Source organism: Procambarus clarkii, chromosome 66 (genome assembly GCF_040958095.1).
Source record: "Procambarus clarkii isolate CNS0578487 chromosome 66, FALCON_Pclarkii_2.0, whole genome shotgun sequence".
Lineage (NCBI taxonomy): Eukaryota > Metazoa > Arthropoda > Malacostraca > Decapoda > Cambaridae > Procambarus > Procambarus clarkii.
Genome location: NC_091215.1, coordinates 25770651 through 25785228, shown reverse-complemented (window position 1 = coordinate 25785228; position 14578 = coordinate 25770651). Strand labels below are relative to the sequence as shown.

Genomic DNA, 14578 nt, shown 5'->3' with positions numbered 1-14578 from the left:
TTCATCATGCAGCTGTGTACCATGTGTGACTTCACCAAGACAAATCTGAGACTCGAAGTGTGTGTGTCTTTCATGCACTGAGCACTGCGAACCAACCACCACGACAACAGTAGTGATAGGTTTTGATTGAGCCAGGTAGCCAGTCGGCCAGCCACCCAGCCAGTCTGCCAGGTAGCCAGTCGGCCAGCCAGCCAGCCAGCCAGCCAGCCAGCCAGTCGGCCAGCCAGCCAGTCAGCCAGCCAGTCAGTCAGCCAGCCAGCCGGCCAGCCAGTTACCCAGTTGGCCGGCCAGCCAGTTACCCAGTCGGCCAGCCAGCCAGCCAACTGGTAACCGTAGGCAGCCAGTCAGTCAGCCAGTTAATGTCATGCAAATGTCAATCATCCATCAATTTTTTTACTTGCAGTGGAAATGCATTAGCTATATGGCAAAAGAAGCTTGAATATCTGCATTTTATGCCATTTAATGCATTTCAGCATACTGGCATTCCTTTCATATATGCATAGAAGCTCATCACACCTCAAGGGGCGCGTCCCAGATACAACTGTCTCCCAGATTCCTCGTATATCATGTGCTATCCATGCTTCAGCCCTCTCTCTCTATCTCTCTCTCTCTGATGCAACCTCACCATGTGCCTCTTCAACCACCAGAGGCCTATGGTGCATCACAACTGCATAATGCTGGCCAACCATCACCTTTTAAAATATAAGACTCTAACCACAGGCTGAAATGATTGAAGTATGTTGAAAAGACTAGATGAAAAGCAAATTAACAACATATTTATTAAAATATTAGCTACAGTGGAATGAATAAGGCCTGACAAACTTTTTCTAGGACACAAGTGAATTCGTAAAGTAACATTTACACAGTACTGTACTGTACATGGTTTGATATGGCCAGTTTTAATAGTGCTATTCCTGTTTCTTTATTCCATCTGGGTTTGTTTTCACTTGCTCATTTTTCTCGTATCTTTTCTCTCTCAATTCGATGACTAAGAACTAAACAACAATTATTTATAAAAATGTCTGATGTTATATAATGTTTGCAAAGTCATATTTGTGTCCCGCATTTTGGTAAAGTTTAAACAATAATTTATATAAATAAAAATGTTAAATATTCAAATAATTCTATCTCTACTTTATCTTGGTTTCATTTCTTTATTCTTAATCGTTCTTCTCTCCTATTCTCTCTCCCATCCCCTTCTTTTCTCTCACCTTTGCCTCCTCTATCCTCTCTTCCTCCTCCTCCTCCTCCCTTCTCTCCTCTAACTTCTTTTGATCTATCATTTCTTTACTTTCCCTCCTACCTTCCTTCTACTTATGGCTTTTCTTTCCTCTACTTTTGGCTCTTTCTCTGCTCTCTCTCTTTCTTTCTCTTGCTTTCCCTCCCCCCCTCTTTTGCTTTCCCTCCCCCCTCTTTTGCTCTCTCTCTCTCCCCCCACTCTTTTGCTCTCTCTCTCCCTTTCTCTTGCTCTCTCTCCCCCTCTGCCCCACTCTCTAGCTCTCTCTTCTGTCTTAATTTTTCTTGTCTACAGGTATATAGTCGCCAGAACACTCTACATTCATAATACACAAACACTTGCCCACTGAATTTATTAGTTGAATATTTATTTAAATTAAGTGGGGTATTGTTCATTATTGCCATTTCATGGTGTTTTGGAATGCTGAAGCCATCGCTGTTTCCTCAGTCATTGATGGTCTGTGTTGAGCTTCAGGATAAAGTGTTTGACTTATTTTGGAATTAGATAGAGCTATTGGTCCCATCCTGAAACAGGCTAAAATACTTGACTCGCCCCAAAATGTGTTAAAATGCTTGATCTACTCTGGAACAAGATTAAATGTAGAGCCTAATGTGGAAGTGGGTATAGTGACCCACCCCTGGTGATGGGAGGTCAGCAAGCAGTTTCTGGTATTTTCCATTACCGACCTCATCTGTGTGCTTCTCTTTTTGTCTCCCTCCCCCAACCCCAACCTCCAATGAAACTTTTTTGAGGGTTTTCCTATTTCTATGATTGTGTGTTTATTGCTTTCTGGTATAAGCTTTCTTATTTGTATTTATTTATACTATTCCACTTCATTTGATTTTTTTGTTTTATTAATCCAAATTATCCCACTAGTCTTCCTTTTATTATTTGCACAGATCAACATTCCTATTCTTTTCAGACATTATTTTATTTCTTGTTAAATATTTTTGTTTACTGTCTCTGATCTGAAATATAAATTTGTCATGTACCTCTCATTTGACTTATTGTTTGTGTAGCTCAGCCGTGCAGCTTTGTTGTAGCTATCCGAACTGTTGCCTCTGTTTCTCTATCTGTACCACTTTAATCACTTAAAAAGCTACACCAAACCCTATGGGACCTAGGCCAGCCAGTGCCATGTAAGGCAGTTCTGTGGAGTTTGCCGCTACCCGAAAGGAAAATTGTTTGGCATTTTGGCAGCAATGATAACAAAGAGATATGACTATTGTATCGAAGGGTTGGGAAATTCGCGCTGGCCCACTCATCTCTGCCTCGAGCCACTAGCCTCACTCCTTATCGTTTCTATGAGCCTACTTAAAGGATTGAGAGAGGCGCGCCCGGCAGCATGATGTCGGTTCCGCGATACTTGGCACTCCCCAGTGCATGAAGACCAGCCTAGGTTCACACTTTGTTTGATTTATTTTATTTACAGGTACGAGTTTAATTTATACTAGAGTAATTCAGTTGACTTCTGCATGATATATTTTTTTTTTTTCACTGCTGGGCATGCATTAGTGCATGTCAACTAGACGTAGGTGTTTTCACTCCTGTAGCCAGAGAAGATGAGGTAGCAGCTCCGCTAACAAGCAACATCCCCGCTGCCCTTGTTTTTGGAACAACTATGCGTGTCTGCCATGTGTTGTGTCCTCCAGGGCAAGTGCGTGCAAGTAGTGGCAGCTGGTTTTCTTCTTTTGTTGTATATTGTTACAATGCTGCGTCTCACCACTCCACTGGCCACCTGCTGATGGCTATTCATGCCACACTATTCTACTTTGTAGGCTCAATTTGTAAATGCCAAAACCACTCCAATCTCTGACTTTTATATAGTCAAAATCCTGCCCTTAATTGAGGAAGTACCAATGACCTAAAGGCTGACCCAGTGTTCTTACTATCTTTCTTTCAAAAGCATAATTCTTTTTGAAATATATTAAAGAAAAATTTAGTCAATTTTACAATAGTATTTAGGTCCCCTACTAATTTTCTACTGCACTTATAGCATCTGACTTTGTGAAAATCTTGTCTTATACTCTGCCATCCCCAGCCCTCTACTAACTTTTATTTTTGATTTAACAGTAACTTTGTTTTGCTCCTCCCGTGACCGACACCCTGGGTTTTGTAACAGGTTGGTAACTGTAGTCGTGTAGCCGTACAGCTGTTGTTGTCTTACAGATGTCGTAATGCTGTTACCCCCACCTGCCCTTTACCTCCTGTGTTCAAAATTTGTTCCCAGTTATCCCACCCTTGATTGGAATTCCTTAATTAAATCCCAGCTAATATTGTGACCTGTGCTAAGAGATGGAGTGTGTAGACTGTGGCTAGAGCAAGAGGCTAGTATGTTTGTTTCTCTGTGCTGCATAGACAATCTTTTAACAATCCTAACGGGCTAGCAGCCTCAACACTGCCATGGCCCAGTGCCTAGTTTGTTGTGCCCTGGCTGCCACTGCTGTGCTCGCAGCTTGCATGTTTATAGGTCGCCCCGTGCCACCAGGCATCCGTCACACAGGGCTGCGTCACACCATCCTCACCCAGTCTCCAACAGCCTCACCTCCTTCAGCCTCAGTCTCCTGTCATTAACTATTATTATTATTAATTATCATGTGGACATGACTAGTCATTCTTAGTTCCTTTTGTTTGTTTATAGCACTGTGTTACCAGTGACTTGTCTGGTGAGTTTTATTTTTTATTTTTTTATGTGTTGCTACTAACATGTTCATGATGAGATGTTGATGTACTGTATTACAATATTGTGGGGGTTTGATTGGATGTCCCGTCCCGTTTGCAGTTGAGAGTAATACGAGCATTCAAGTCAACCCTGGAAGACTTGGAAGAAAGGCGGTCGTGCCATAGTTTACACAGCTTGCATAGTATGCGCAACTCGCGCAGTCATCAGGGCAACCGGCCCATGTCAGACATCAGTTACATAGATGAGGACTCTACGAAAAGCCCAAGTCCCAATAGTGACAAGCGGTGTGGGTCGTGCAACACAGCGGTGCGCCTTGTAACGCCCTTCGAGGAGTCATCGCCCACCACTGCCGAGACCGCCCCCCTGGTACCCCCTGGCAGCCCCCAAGGCGGGCCTGCAGCAGCAGCAACCCAGCAGCTGGGGCACCACCGACCCCACACCCACGCCAACACACAAAGTACTAAGTGCTGCCACCACCACCACCACCACCATCTTGCTGGCACAGCCCCCTCCCCTCCACTCCTGCAGCCTCTCTCTCCGCACCACTTTAACACATTGGTGGCCCAAACCCTTCACTCTAACATGGCAGCACACTCCAGCACACTGCAGCCCTCCTCCCCACCCTCACCACCAGATATCCTTAACTTGGTTCATGAAACCAGCATTTGACCCCCTCCCCAAGACTGATTGTGGCTACTTCCACATCATTGTTTAACTCTTTTCACATATAATCTTGGGTTGCCAGTCTCTTGATTAGTAGACTAACCCACATTTCCATTTCTCATCCTGTAGCACACTCGCCAGTCTCATGACTGGTGAGTGCTTAGACCATTCCATATCCTGCTGTCCATTTTACCTACCTACATTAAAATTGCAAGACCTACCTCATGTGTCATAGACACTCATCCTTTAATACCTAATCCTATTACGTGTGTAATATTTTATTGTGTTTTGTTTTGTTTCCTTAAAAAACCATAATCCTATATATTTTCATAAACGTCTTGCACTTTCCCGATACTTTGTTTGATTATACCTTTTACCATTTTCTTATATTTGGTTGTAGCCTTCCTAACCATTTCCTATAATACTCCCCTGCTGTTTAATTTGCACCCTTGCTGATCCCTTTCCCCAAACCCCCACCCCCTGTTGCTGACATGACCTGTCCATGTAGGTGGATGACAGTCAGTGTTGTGGGATGGGGGTGTTCCCATGGTGGGTGGAGCGTTGGGTGTGCTGGGGGCCGGGCACTCTGTTGCCTGTTGCTACTTCCTCTTGCCTTGAGCCCTATTGAGGCTGAGTGTTGTTATCTTGCCCTGCCCTGCTTGCCACCTCCCGCTGATTGCAACAGCATCTGAGGGTTGTGGTGGTGGGCGGTCTGCAGGCCAGCCTGGCTCCCCGGCGGGACCTTTGCTACAACAGACCGAGACAATATCTCACGTGCACTTCACTAACAACTCCCGCCTCAGCTGTTACTAGTCTAGCGTATGCCAGGGTAACTAACACACATCTTGTGTACTACTCATTTCTAAAGCGCAGCTAGAGGAGACGTGGTTTTGCACTGCATGTTGTGTTTTGTGTTGTGTATTTATTTTATTCTGTGCAATTTGCCATGTGGTTATGGAGAGTGCCAAATAGTGAAATGTTCCCCAGCTTTGGAAGAATAAATTTCAAAAATTAAATAATAAATAGTGAGGAAGGTACTTTAAATGAAGCCAAAACTTGAAAACAATAAAGGAAGCTTGCCCTGGTGGTACCTGAGACCACAGCCTTGAATTTTCCCTGTCTGAATGACTGCGTTCCTCTTCCATGCCTGTCCAATCCTTCATGTCCTGTTATCCTAGTGTTATTCTTATATTTATTTTCTTCTAAGTATTATTTCTTTTTTACTTTAGTTTGTTTGGGTTGGGGTCGCTGTTAACACAGATTTTAGGCGTGACTGGCTTCTGGACTTCACCCCTCTTATTAGGGGATGGACTGGAGGTTCAGTACTGGACAAAAACACTCCACATAGGAAATTGATCCACTCACTGAGGTAGTATCCAGAGCCTCACCCCCAGTTTGGCAACAAGCATGTTGCAGGTATCATGGCTGCTAAGAGGCCAGTAATATTGGCCTGATTCCTCCTTATCCAGGGAGATGTCTTGTGTTAGCAGCTTATCGTGAAGCTGTCAACGCAGGGCTCATATTTTATTTTCCAGCCTCCAGGGGACACTTAATATAGGCTTTGACTTAAGCTGACCTTCGTTATCTTTTAGATGAACATGGTGTTGAGCGTATCATTCTGTTATTTTCCCTGGTAGGAGGATCAGGAAGGAGAAACACATGGGGGTGAGGTATGAACCAGAGCATCTGTTTCTGTCAGCCCCTTGTACCTGAGCTATTCTCAGTGAGTAAGCCACTGTGCTAGACACCTCACCCGCAGCATTAGCCCAAATCTACGGTCCTCGACATTTAGTGGCTATTAGAGCAGGCCTATTTACAGTATTCACCTGCATAATCAGTTCTCGCTAGTGTACCCACAGTAGTTACTCTTGCAGCGGTAGTTGTCCATTGGGTTTCCATCATTATTATTTTTTAGTCAAGTTGTGCTCTCTCTGCATGAAGATGTGTTTCTTCTTCAACGGTCCCGGAGCCACACAGATCGTGAGTTGGTGTCCTGAGTGTAAGCGTATTAACCCCCGCGTGCCCCTGTAATGTCTAGGCGAGTCCCGGGTAGGTGTGGACACCCAGTGTATTGTCTGTAGCCTCTACTCCACTACTGCTGCTCCACTATCCCCTGCACACCACACATTGTACATACACCACCCGGCTAATATGCCGTGTGCCACCTTAGACAAGGTGTGTGGAACACAAGGGCATGTACTATGGGTGATGGGACAACAGCCACTATTTTTGAGGCTGTGGGCACCCATAGTGTGGAAGACTGATGCATGTCCTTGTCTTCTGTACACCTTGCTGTATAATTCATCCCTGGCCAGCTCTAACTTACCACTGTAGCCACTCGCCCTCACCACTGTTATTATTCTCATGGTTCAGGTCATTGGAGGCACGTTGCAGGAGCGGCTGATACCCGTACCGTATAGCAAGACCTCCACAGACCAGGCTGTAAGCTACACCTCTCTCTCTTGTCTCTTCTTAGACTCATATTTTGGACTAATGTGATCGCTCGCTCACTTCCCCTCATTTCTCTGCCCTTGGTCTGTGCTGTTTGCTTCTTTACTTTCGTGGAAGCTGTAGGCTGGTTGAGTCAGTGTTCCATAACCAAAAAAGGTAAATAATTGTTGAATATAAACCATCCTATCATGCCTCCAAGCTGTCTCTTACACAGAACAATTTACACAGTCCCATTCCCAAGCTATAAGCATTGGTTACTCTTTACTAATATTTTTCTTAAATATTAAACGCCCCCCTAAATGACAATAAATGACCAGAGAAAGTGCATGTCTTCACTCACGTCAGTAGAACAAATAAAGAAAATTGTGTAAGAGACCTCAATTATGTTGATTTTTATGAATTAAATATCTGTTTTTTTGCTTCCATCCAGCCATGTATGACTTCCTTGAACTGTTCCTGCATGACTAGTGTGACTTGTGACCTAGACCTAGGTGAATTAGATGGCACTGCTAGACTAGACTTGTCTGTTTCGCCAGTGTTGAGTGTCATTTTGTGGCAAGAAAACAAATGTTTTTGTGTCTTATTACATTGTAATGTATTGTCAGATTATCAGGTGTGTATATATATATTTATATATAAACTGTATACAGTATATATATATATATATTTATTTATATAAATATATAACAAGATGTTATTAATGGCAACTAGATTATTTTGTCATACATGTTTTCTTAGTAACTGTTGGAGTGGATGGTGTGCATGGCAGCATGCTTTGACTGTGTGTCAGTGGTAATGCCAAAAGTGTGGTCCCTGCAGATCTTGGTGTAGTCGCCCTGTCCTACAGATCCCCCACCCTTACGTTTTGACTGGATGGACTTGTGGGATTGGGTGTGATGTAACTGCCTATGCCCATACTGTTTTGAGTGTTTGTGTGAGCTAATAACTTGGTGCACGCACCACTGATGGCACATGCCCCGGACTGGCTTCCTGCCGCCAACATTGCTGGGCTGCTCATTTTCCATAATCTTCCTCCTTTTTCAATATAATTGCTGCTGCTGCTGCTGCTGCTGTATGGAAATGCTACCAACAACAAGAGCAGCAGCAGGGTTGGAAAGCATTGAAGCGGTAGTGGGTCTGTATCCGGGCGCGCGCATGTCCGCATGAGCCGCGCACTATGGAGAGCCTCCAGCCAACATGCAGTGCCCACGTTCTCTGGCTGCCAACTCTTTGTCTTGATGTGTGAAGTGTGTGTCCACCGGCGTAAGAGCCACAGAGCTCCGTCACTCGTGTAGATCCTATGGCAGCCAGCAACACTCTCAAGTATTCTGTATAAGTGCACGATCTATTTATTGTTAATTTTACTTTAATATCTTAACTGACTTTGTGAATGGTTTTAACCTCTGTTTTCTAACTTTTTACATACTAACCATCATAACTCTCTTCTTTGTATTGGCACCTAACAGGCTGTATAAGCCAGCTAATGAAGATGCAGTACACGGTTCAAGTTTGGCATGGGATCTTTGCAATGAGCATGACTTTCTGCTTGTGTGTGTGCGAGCGGCGGGTGAGCTTCTTCGCCCCCGCCGCTCACTGCTGATGCTGTTACGCTCCGTGGTTGGCAGCAAGGCACACTCCTCACCCTCTCACTTGTCAGCAGCTCTCACAGTAACCCTCACAGTCAAGTTAAGCCCTCGTCTTAAAGAACACTTTGCCAATTATGTCTCATGTTTCAGTGAAAAGTCAAAATTTTTACTTGTTTTTATTCCCATGGCTCATTCCTTTTGAGTGTTCAAGTGCCTTGGACCAATGTAGCTAGTGTTTCTCCTTGTTTGGTGTTTTGTACGTGGTTTAGTTGTGTCCAAGGCATCTGTGGCCTAACCTTGAACCTCAACTAAAATAAACTTTATGACCTCTCCCCACAGATTCGAGTAGTTAATGCGTTTCGACAGGGGCTTGATGCTCGGCCTTCCAACCCGAATCTGGCGGCAGTGCTGAAGAAGCAGTCATCCTTGAGCAAGCGGCTGTCTCAGGGGTCTTCATTGGAATATGCAGACATGTGTCCAGATCCAGAGGAGCTAACAGTACCCGAGATCGACGTGGAACGCTTGTCCTCACACAGCCACACTGAGACTGCTGTATAGGCCCCAGTTTAGGCCCCATTGCCACTCTCTCAGGGCCAACTGCACCTCCAGCAGCAGTAACAGCGTTGGCAGCATCGGTAGTGTGATCAGCAGCAGCAGCAACAGCAGCAGCAGCAACGAAAGCCTTTGTTCACCACTGTAGCAGCTAGTGGGCGCCGCCTGCAGTGTGGTGCCTAGGTGCTGGGCTATGCTGAAATTGAAAGTGACTGACTGCGATAATCAGGGTGCCTCAGTTTGGTTAGGGCAGTGACATCTCATATATGGGAGGAACAACGGTTGTGGGTGCTGTACTGTTCCACTAGTAACAGTGGACTCGGCTCCCACAACTATTTCGTCTTCCTGGGGGTATGCTCACATGCAGATACCCACCCTAAACATACACCCAAAAAGGGCACACCCACCTGTGCTGTAACTTTTGCCTGTGTATGGTGCACAGCCACACTTACTGGTGTATGCCAAGGACTCACTTAACAGTGTGCCGCGCCCCTTGTTTCATCATGTCCTACTGTTAATAGTCTTGTGTATAGTAAGGGTTGTTATTGCATAGTCTACCAATTATAGAAATGGTAAAGGGTTTTTGCCAGAGGGTTAGATCTGTTGAACAATACTAAGGACAAATTACCATTATACCTGTAGTCAAAGGATGTTTTAAACCTCTCTAAGGAAGTTGTGGAAACTTGTATATTCATGAATGTTCTTGGTTCTTGTTTTCTAAAACCATGTTGGCTGTTCCTGATGCTAGAGTCTATACATCTCTGTTTTGTTTATGTTTGGCAGTATTGTTTTGTCCATTTGCTGTGTATGAAAGATGAGTCCTAGGTTGTATGACAGATGGTACCTCTTAGCTTAAGTGGTATGATCATTGCGTTGCTAAAAGTTGTGTGGTGGAGCCAGCCTTGTTATAAGCCCGACTTCACCCCACACAACCACCACTGATGTCTAGGTTTAATTAGACATCTTTGCATTTAATACTAATAATCCTAACATCATGGGGGTCGTTTTTATGGAGCAATAGTTGTTTTGAAATATATATAATAGTGATGATGCTTGTCAATAATTCAATCACTGAAGGTAATTGTCATGTTATGTAATTACAATATTACAAATAAAGTGGTGCACGGTTGTTTCCAACCTTATCACCTGTTACAATGTTGGCTAGCCAATGGAACCAATCCTTATTGTTGTGCCCATGTGTGGAGCACTCCAGAGGCCTGCAGTGGAGTACAGTCGCCCTAGGAGTAAACCCTAAGAATTTGTCACATCCCTGCAACACCAGCTTACCTGACCTTGGGTATGTTGAGGACTTTGGACTACAGTTCTGTAGTTGGACCTACAGGGGGACCCTCACCTCACTTTTTGGGGATGCTCTGTCAGTTGAGTCTGGCAGCATCTCACCCCTCCCCCCCCCCCTCATTCCCTCATACTTGCTCTACCTAGTCCTCTCCTTATCTCCCCCCCCCCTCCATCTTAAATACCATTACCCCTCCACCATCACAACTCCCCACTCCAGGTTGACTCGGTGTCTGTGTGCGTGGTCTGCCCGCTCCCATCCTGTTCTTAGGTGTGGCAAATATGCATTAGTTTTAAGTCAGTTCTCTGGGCTGTTCACCAAACCATTACACATAACAAATTGTAGTCAATAGCGAACAGTTATTTCATTCTTTTCTGTAGAGAAAGTGAAAGATTTTCTAAATACTGAAATGTTGTAAATCCAATAAATGTTAATGTAAACTGGTAGAGATAACCAAGATTAAACCTTGTGTAAATCTTCAGTCAGTCATTTTGTGATGCTCGTCTCATGTCAGCCACGACACAACTTTAACCTTTTGTTTGTCAACTAATTCTAGGACTGAGGAAGTGTAAGATCAGTGGAAGTTTGATAAGAAAAGGCCTTGTACTTCTTCTCTTTGTCCATTATCTGATGTGTGTGTGTGTGTGGGGGTTCGTGGGTTGTTTGTGCAGTGTGGAGCGGCTAGCCAAGGAACACTCCATATAGCAAAAGAAAAATGGGAAGACCAACCCACTGTTTGGCCACTGTTGTGGTGCGTGTAGGGAAAATATCCCAAGCGCTAATGCAGCTATTGAAACTCTGCCACTACCCACGCACTCGAACGCGCGTAGTACTTTAGATTTTTCGTGGATATAAACAAATGGCTTCTATTGTTAATAGGAAAGAACATTACTTGTTGCGTTTGTTAACTTTAAAAATACAGGTTTTCAAGAGTCCAAATCTTTTCTTCCTATCCCATCCTATTATTTTTTCAATGTTTATTTTTGCTGTTAAGCATTTTTAGCATTGGAGGTATGTGACTAATGTTAAATTATAAATTTATCCAGTTGTATAACCTTCATTAATTTTGGTATGGTAGTAAATGAGATGGTTTTAGGGGAAGACTGTGCATAAGGGGGTGGCACTGTGTGCTTGAATGTGACAGTTTTTTAAATTATCCGAGCACGAAGAACAATTTTTTTTTTTTTTTTTTTAGCTTGGGTTACCTTAAATGATTGTGATTTGGGTTTTCTTTGTGATAATATTCGTAGTCTGGTGTGGTTTTGTGCCAGAATAGCTTCTGTACATATGGCTGACAGTGATGAATATTGTTGGTCAAAGGCATACAGTTCATGCCCCTCAAGGTTGCACCTTCTTGGCTAACATAGTTAAGCCTGTATCTCAACTGGTGGGTGTGGGAAAATTTTAACATTCAAAAAGTAATTTATCCTTCATGATTTCAATATTTTTTTTAATGAATTTCTCTTGATGTTGTGAAATTGGAAAAAATCTACTGTCGAAGTGGAACCATCATCCCCATCATTACAGCACTGCCATGTTTCCCATTTTTATAATGTAGGGAGGCATCAGCCTGGAAGAAATAAGAGGGCAAATAGATAAAGAAGACTGAAGATGTACGAAAAAACCACTCCATCCATTTGCCAAATTTTCCACATAATGTTCACCAGCACGACGCATAACCTGTTCAACATACACCAGCACGATGTACACCAGCACGACGCACGACGAACACCAGCACGACGCACGACGTATAACCAGCAGTGTCGCACTCCAGCAGCACCCCCACCACCTTATACAACCAGGTGAAAGTGCTTCCTGTGAGTTGTCATCAAAATGTCATTCACTCACACTTGACAAATTGATTCCATTTAGCCTTATTCCTTATCACTTCTCTGCCATCTTTTGCACTCGATCCCTGTGTACTTGAGCACTCGCAATATCTATCCTTGGTCTTCATCCTTCTTTCAAATTTACTCAGATGCATTATGCTGCATTATATCACCATGCATTCGGTATAATAAAGCCATCTTGATAAACTCGCTTATGATTTACTAACTTCTGTAATTCATGTTTCCATAACATTTTTAATTTTCTGCTTTTATAATCTTTAACACAAGTGCATTTTAGATTGTCCTTTATAATGGCTTGAACTCTTGGATTTTCGTGCACACTCCATACCAGCATCTTGCAGTCATATACAAGGATAGCCATTACTGACATGTGTAGCTCTTTTTAAATATGCCTCTCCTCCCATCTGATTCCTAACTAGTTTTCACTGTATCAGACACTTTCCTGTTCTAAGTTACTCGACGCAACTTCTGCTGAAGTCTTTATGACTCAGTGCCCCAGGTATTTAATCTGATAACCACTTCTAGGACTCTCAGTTTACTCCCTATTTCACACACACTTTAGTTTCTTATGGCCCCACTGCTATTATTATAGATTTATCCACACTCATTCTTAGCAGTTTTCTTTCATGTACATAAGTAAAACTTTAAATCCATCTGCAAATATATCTATCGGTATCTGCTTGACAAACTGTATCATCTGCATCAGATTATATGTATGCCATTTATTTCTTTTCCCCTACTTATGCATTGAGCATCTTTGGCACACTCCTACATTAATACCACAGTAGCAACACATCATACCACTAATGCTGACAAATACTGTACTCTATTTCCTACATAAAAGCTCCTGGCAGCATTCACAAATATTTCACCAACCCTGTACATGCTCAAAACTCTTCAAAGAACCTTTCAGTTTACTTTATTCTGTGCTTTCTCATAGTCTAAATGCCATACAATCACCATTCTTTCTTACTTTTTCTTACCAGCTTCTTCAGTGCAAATCTCTCATAAATGCAGCTGCTCTTAATGACAATTCACCTTATTCACCAGTAACTTGATTTAAAATTAAAACAATTTTTTTTTACTATTCCATTATCTATTGTCTTGCATTTATTTCTAGGAGGGCCTCCTCAGTAGCTCCCAAGTGCTGGTCTAGCCATGCCTGGGGGGGGGGGGGGGGGTTGCACCAGGCCTCGAGACCCACCCTTGCCTACTGGGAGCCAGAGCCAGAATCTGCTTCACTCTGCAAGGCGAGGGTATCTTGGGGGTCAATCAACCTAAAACCAAGAAAACCCCACCAGAAAGCATAAGTGCAACAAAACAAGCTACTATTTGAAGAAAATCAGGTACCCAAAGGCAACAAGACCGATCTATCATGGCTGTTGTGATCTATCATGGCTGATCTATATGTTGTTTTGTGTTGTGTTGTGTTAACACCCTAACCATGATGAATGTGAATGCCACCAGGTGTAGCCAGGGGTTACCTGGGTGAACCCCTCTCACTCGCCTTTCAGAACATGACATCAGGGCCCATTGTTTTTGTTCTCTCTTCTCATTCATTGAATCTTGTTTCTGTTTTAAAACATTTTGTCTTGGCTTCACAACCCATTTTTGTATATGACTGGTTATCCTGCGGAGGATGCCATAATTTACCAGATGGGTTCCTGCTGTTCTCTGCCTTTAGTAGGCCTGTGACATGTAGCACCCTCTGTAATAGTGTTGTTTTAGGTTCCACTTTCTCTTCGTAGCCTGTGTTTTTTCTTAAAATATTTCCTTATGCAACATGAAAAAGGCAACAATCCATCATGTTGCTTGTATGTCACTCATTCCACTGATTACCTTGAATTCTGGTACAGTAACCCGGTGGGTTGACACACACTTGAATGCTTTTGCCATGTTCATCCAGGTGTGAAAGTCCTAGCTGCTAAGGGACTTGCTTGATCTTGCTCTTGGGTATTCTCTGAATGACTCCCTACTGTGCATCTAGCTTTGATCAGGGTTTGTGAGATTTTAGACTCCCAGTTTGGGTAAGCGAGTGTTGAGGAAGGGGTGTGGGGTTTAATGGCTTTGTGCCTGGTGTTTACCTTCATTTCTCATTCCTGGTTTTAGATCCGGGGGGGAGGTGTTGTAGGCTCCACCACTTACCCTTTCTCTCTCAGCAAGGGTGGGTTTTTGAGGCTTAAGGAGTTTACTGGAAAGGCCCAAGGGTTGTGCCCTATCTCCTCCCTCTTGACTGCCTTGTTGTAACTAAGCCAAAGG

General features: G+C 43.4%; 1 protein-coding gene across 10 annotated transcripts in view; it reads left to right on the top strand.

Moving 5' to 3' along the window:
• The window catches only part of PMCA (plasma membrane calcium-transporting ATPase 3), an 83258-nt gene extending 71856 nt beyond the window's left edge, over positions 1–11402 (top strand). For 4 of the 10 annotated variants that reach the window (XM_069309883.1, XM_069309882.1, XM_069309889.1 and 1 more), the window contains 2 exons: positions 4020–4377; positions 8960–11402. In XM_069309883.1, the coding sequence (XP_069165984.1) occupies positions 4020–4377; positions 8960–8973 (372 nt within the window). In that variant the 3' untranslated portion in view covers positions 8974–11402. Of the gene's footprint in view, positions 1–4019; positions 5413–6220; positions 6254–6956; positions 7026–8959 lie in introns of all 10 variants that reach the window. The other 6 variants (XM_069309888.1, XM_069309886.1, XR_011223873.1 and 3 more) reach the window with 5 other exon arrangements.
• The last annotated feature ends 3176 nt before the right edge of the window (positions 11403–14578 follow it).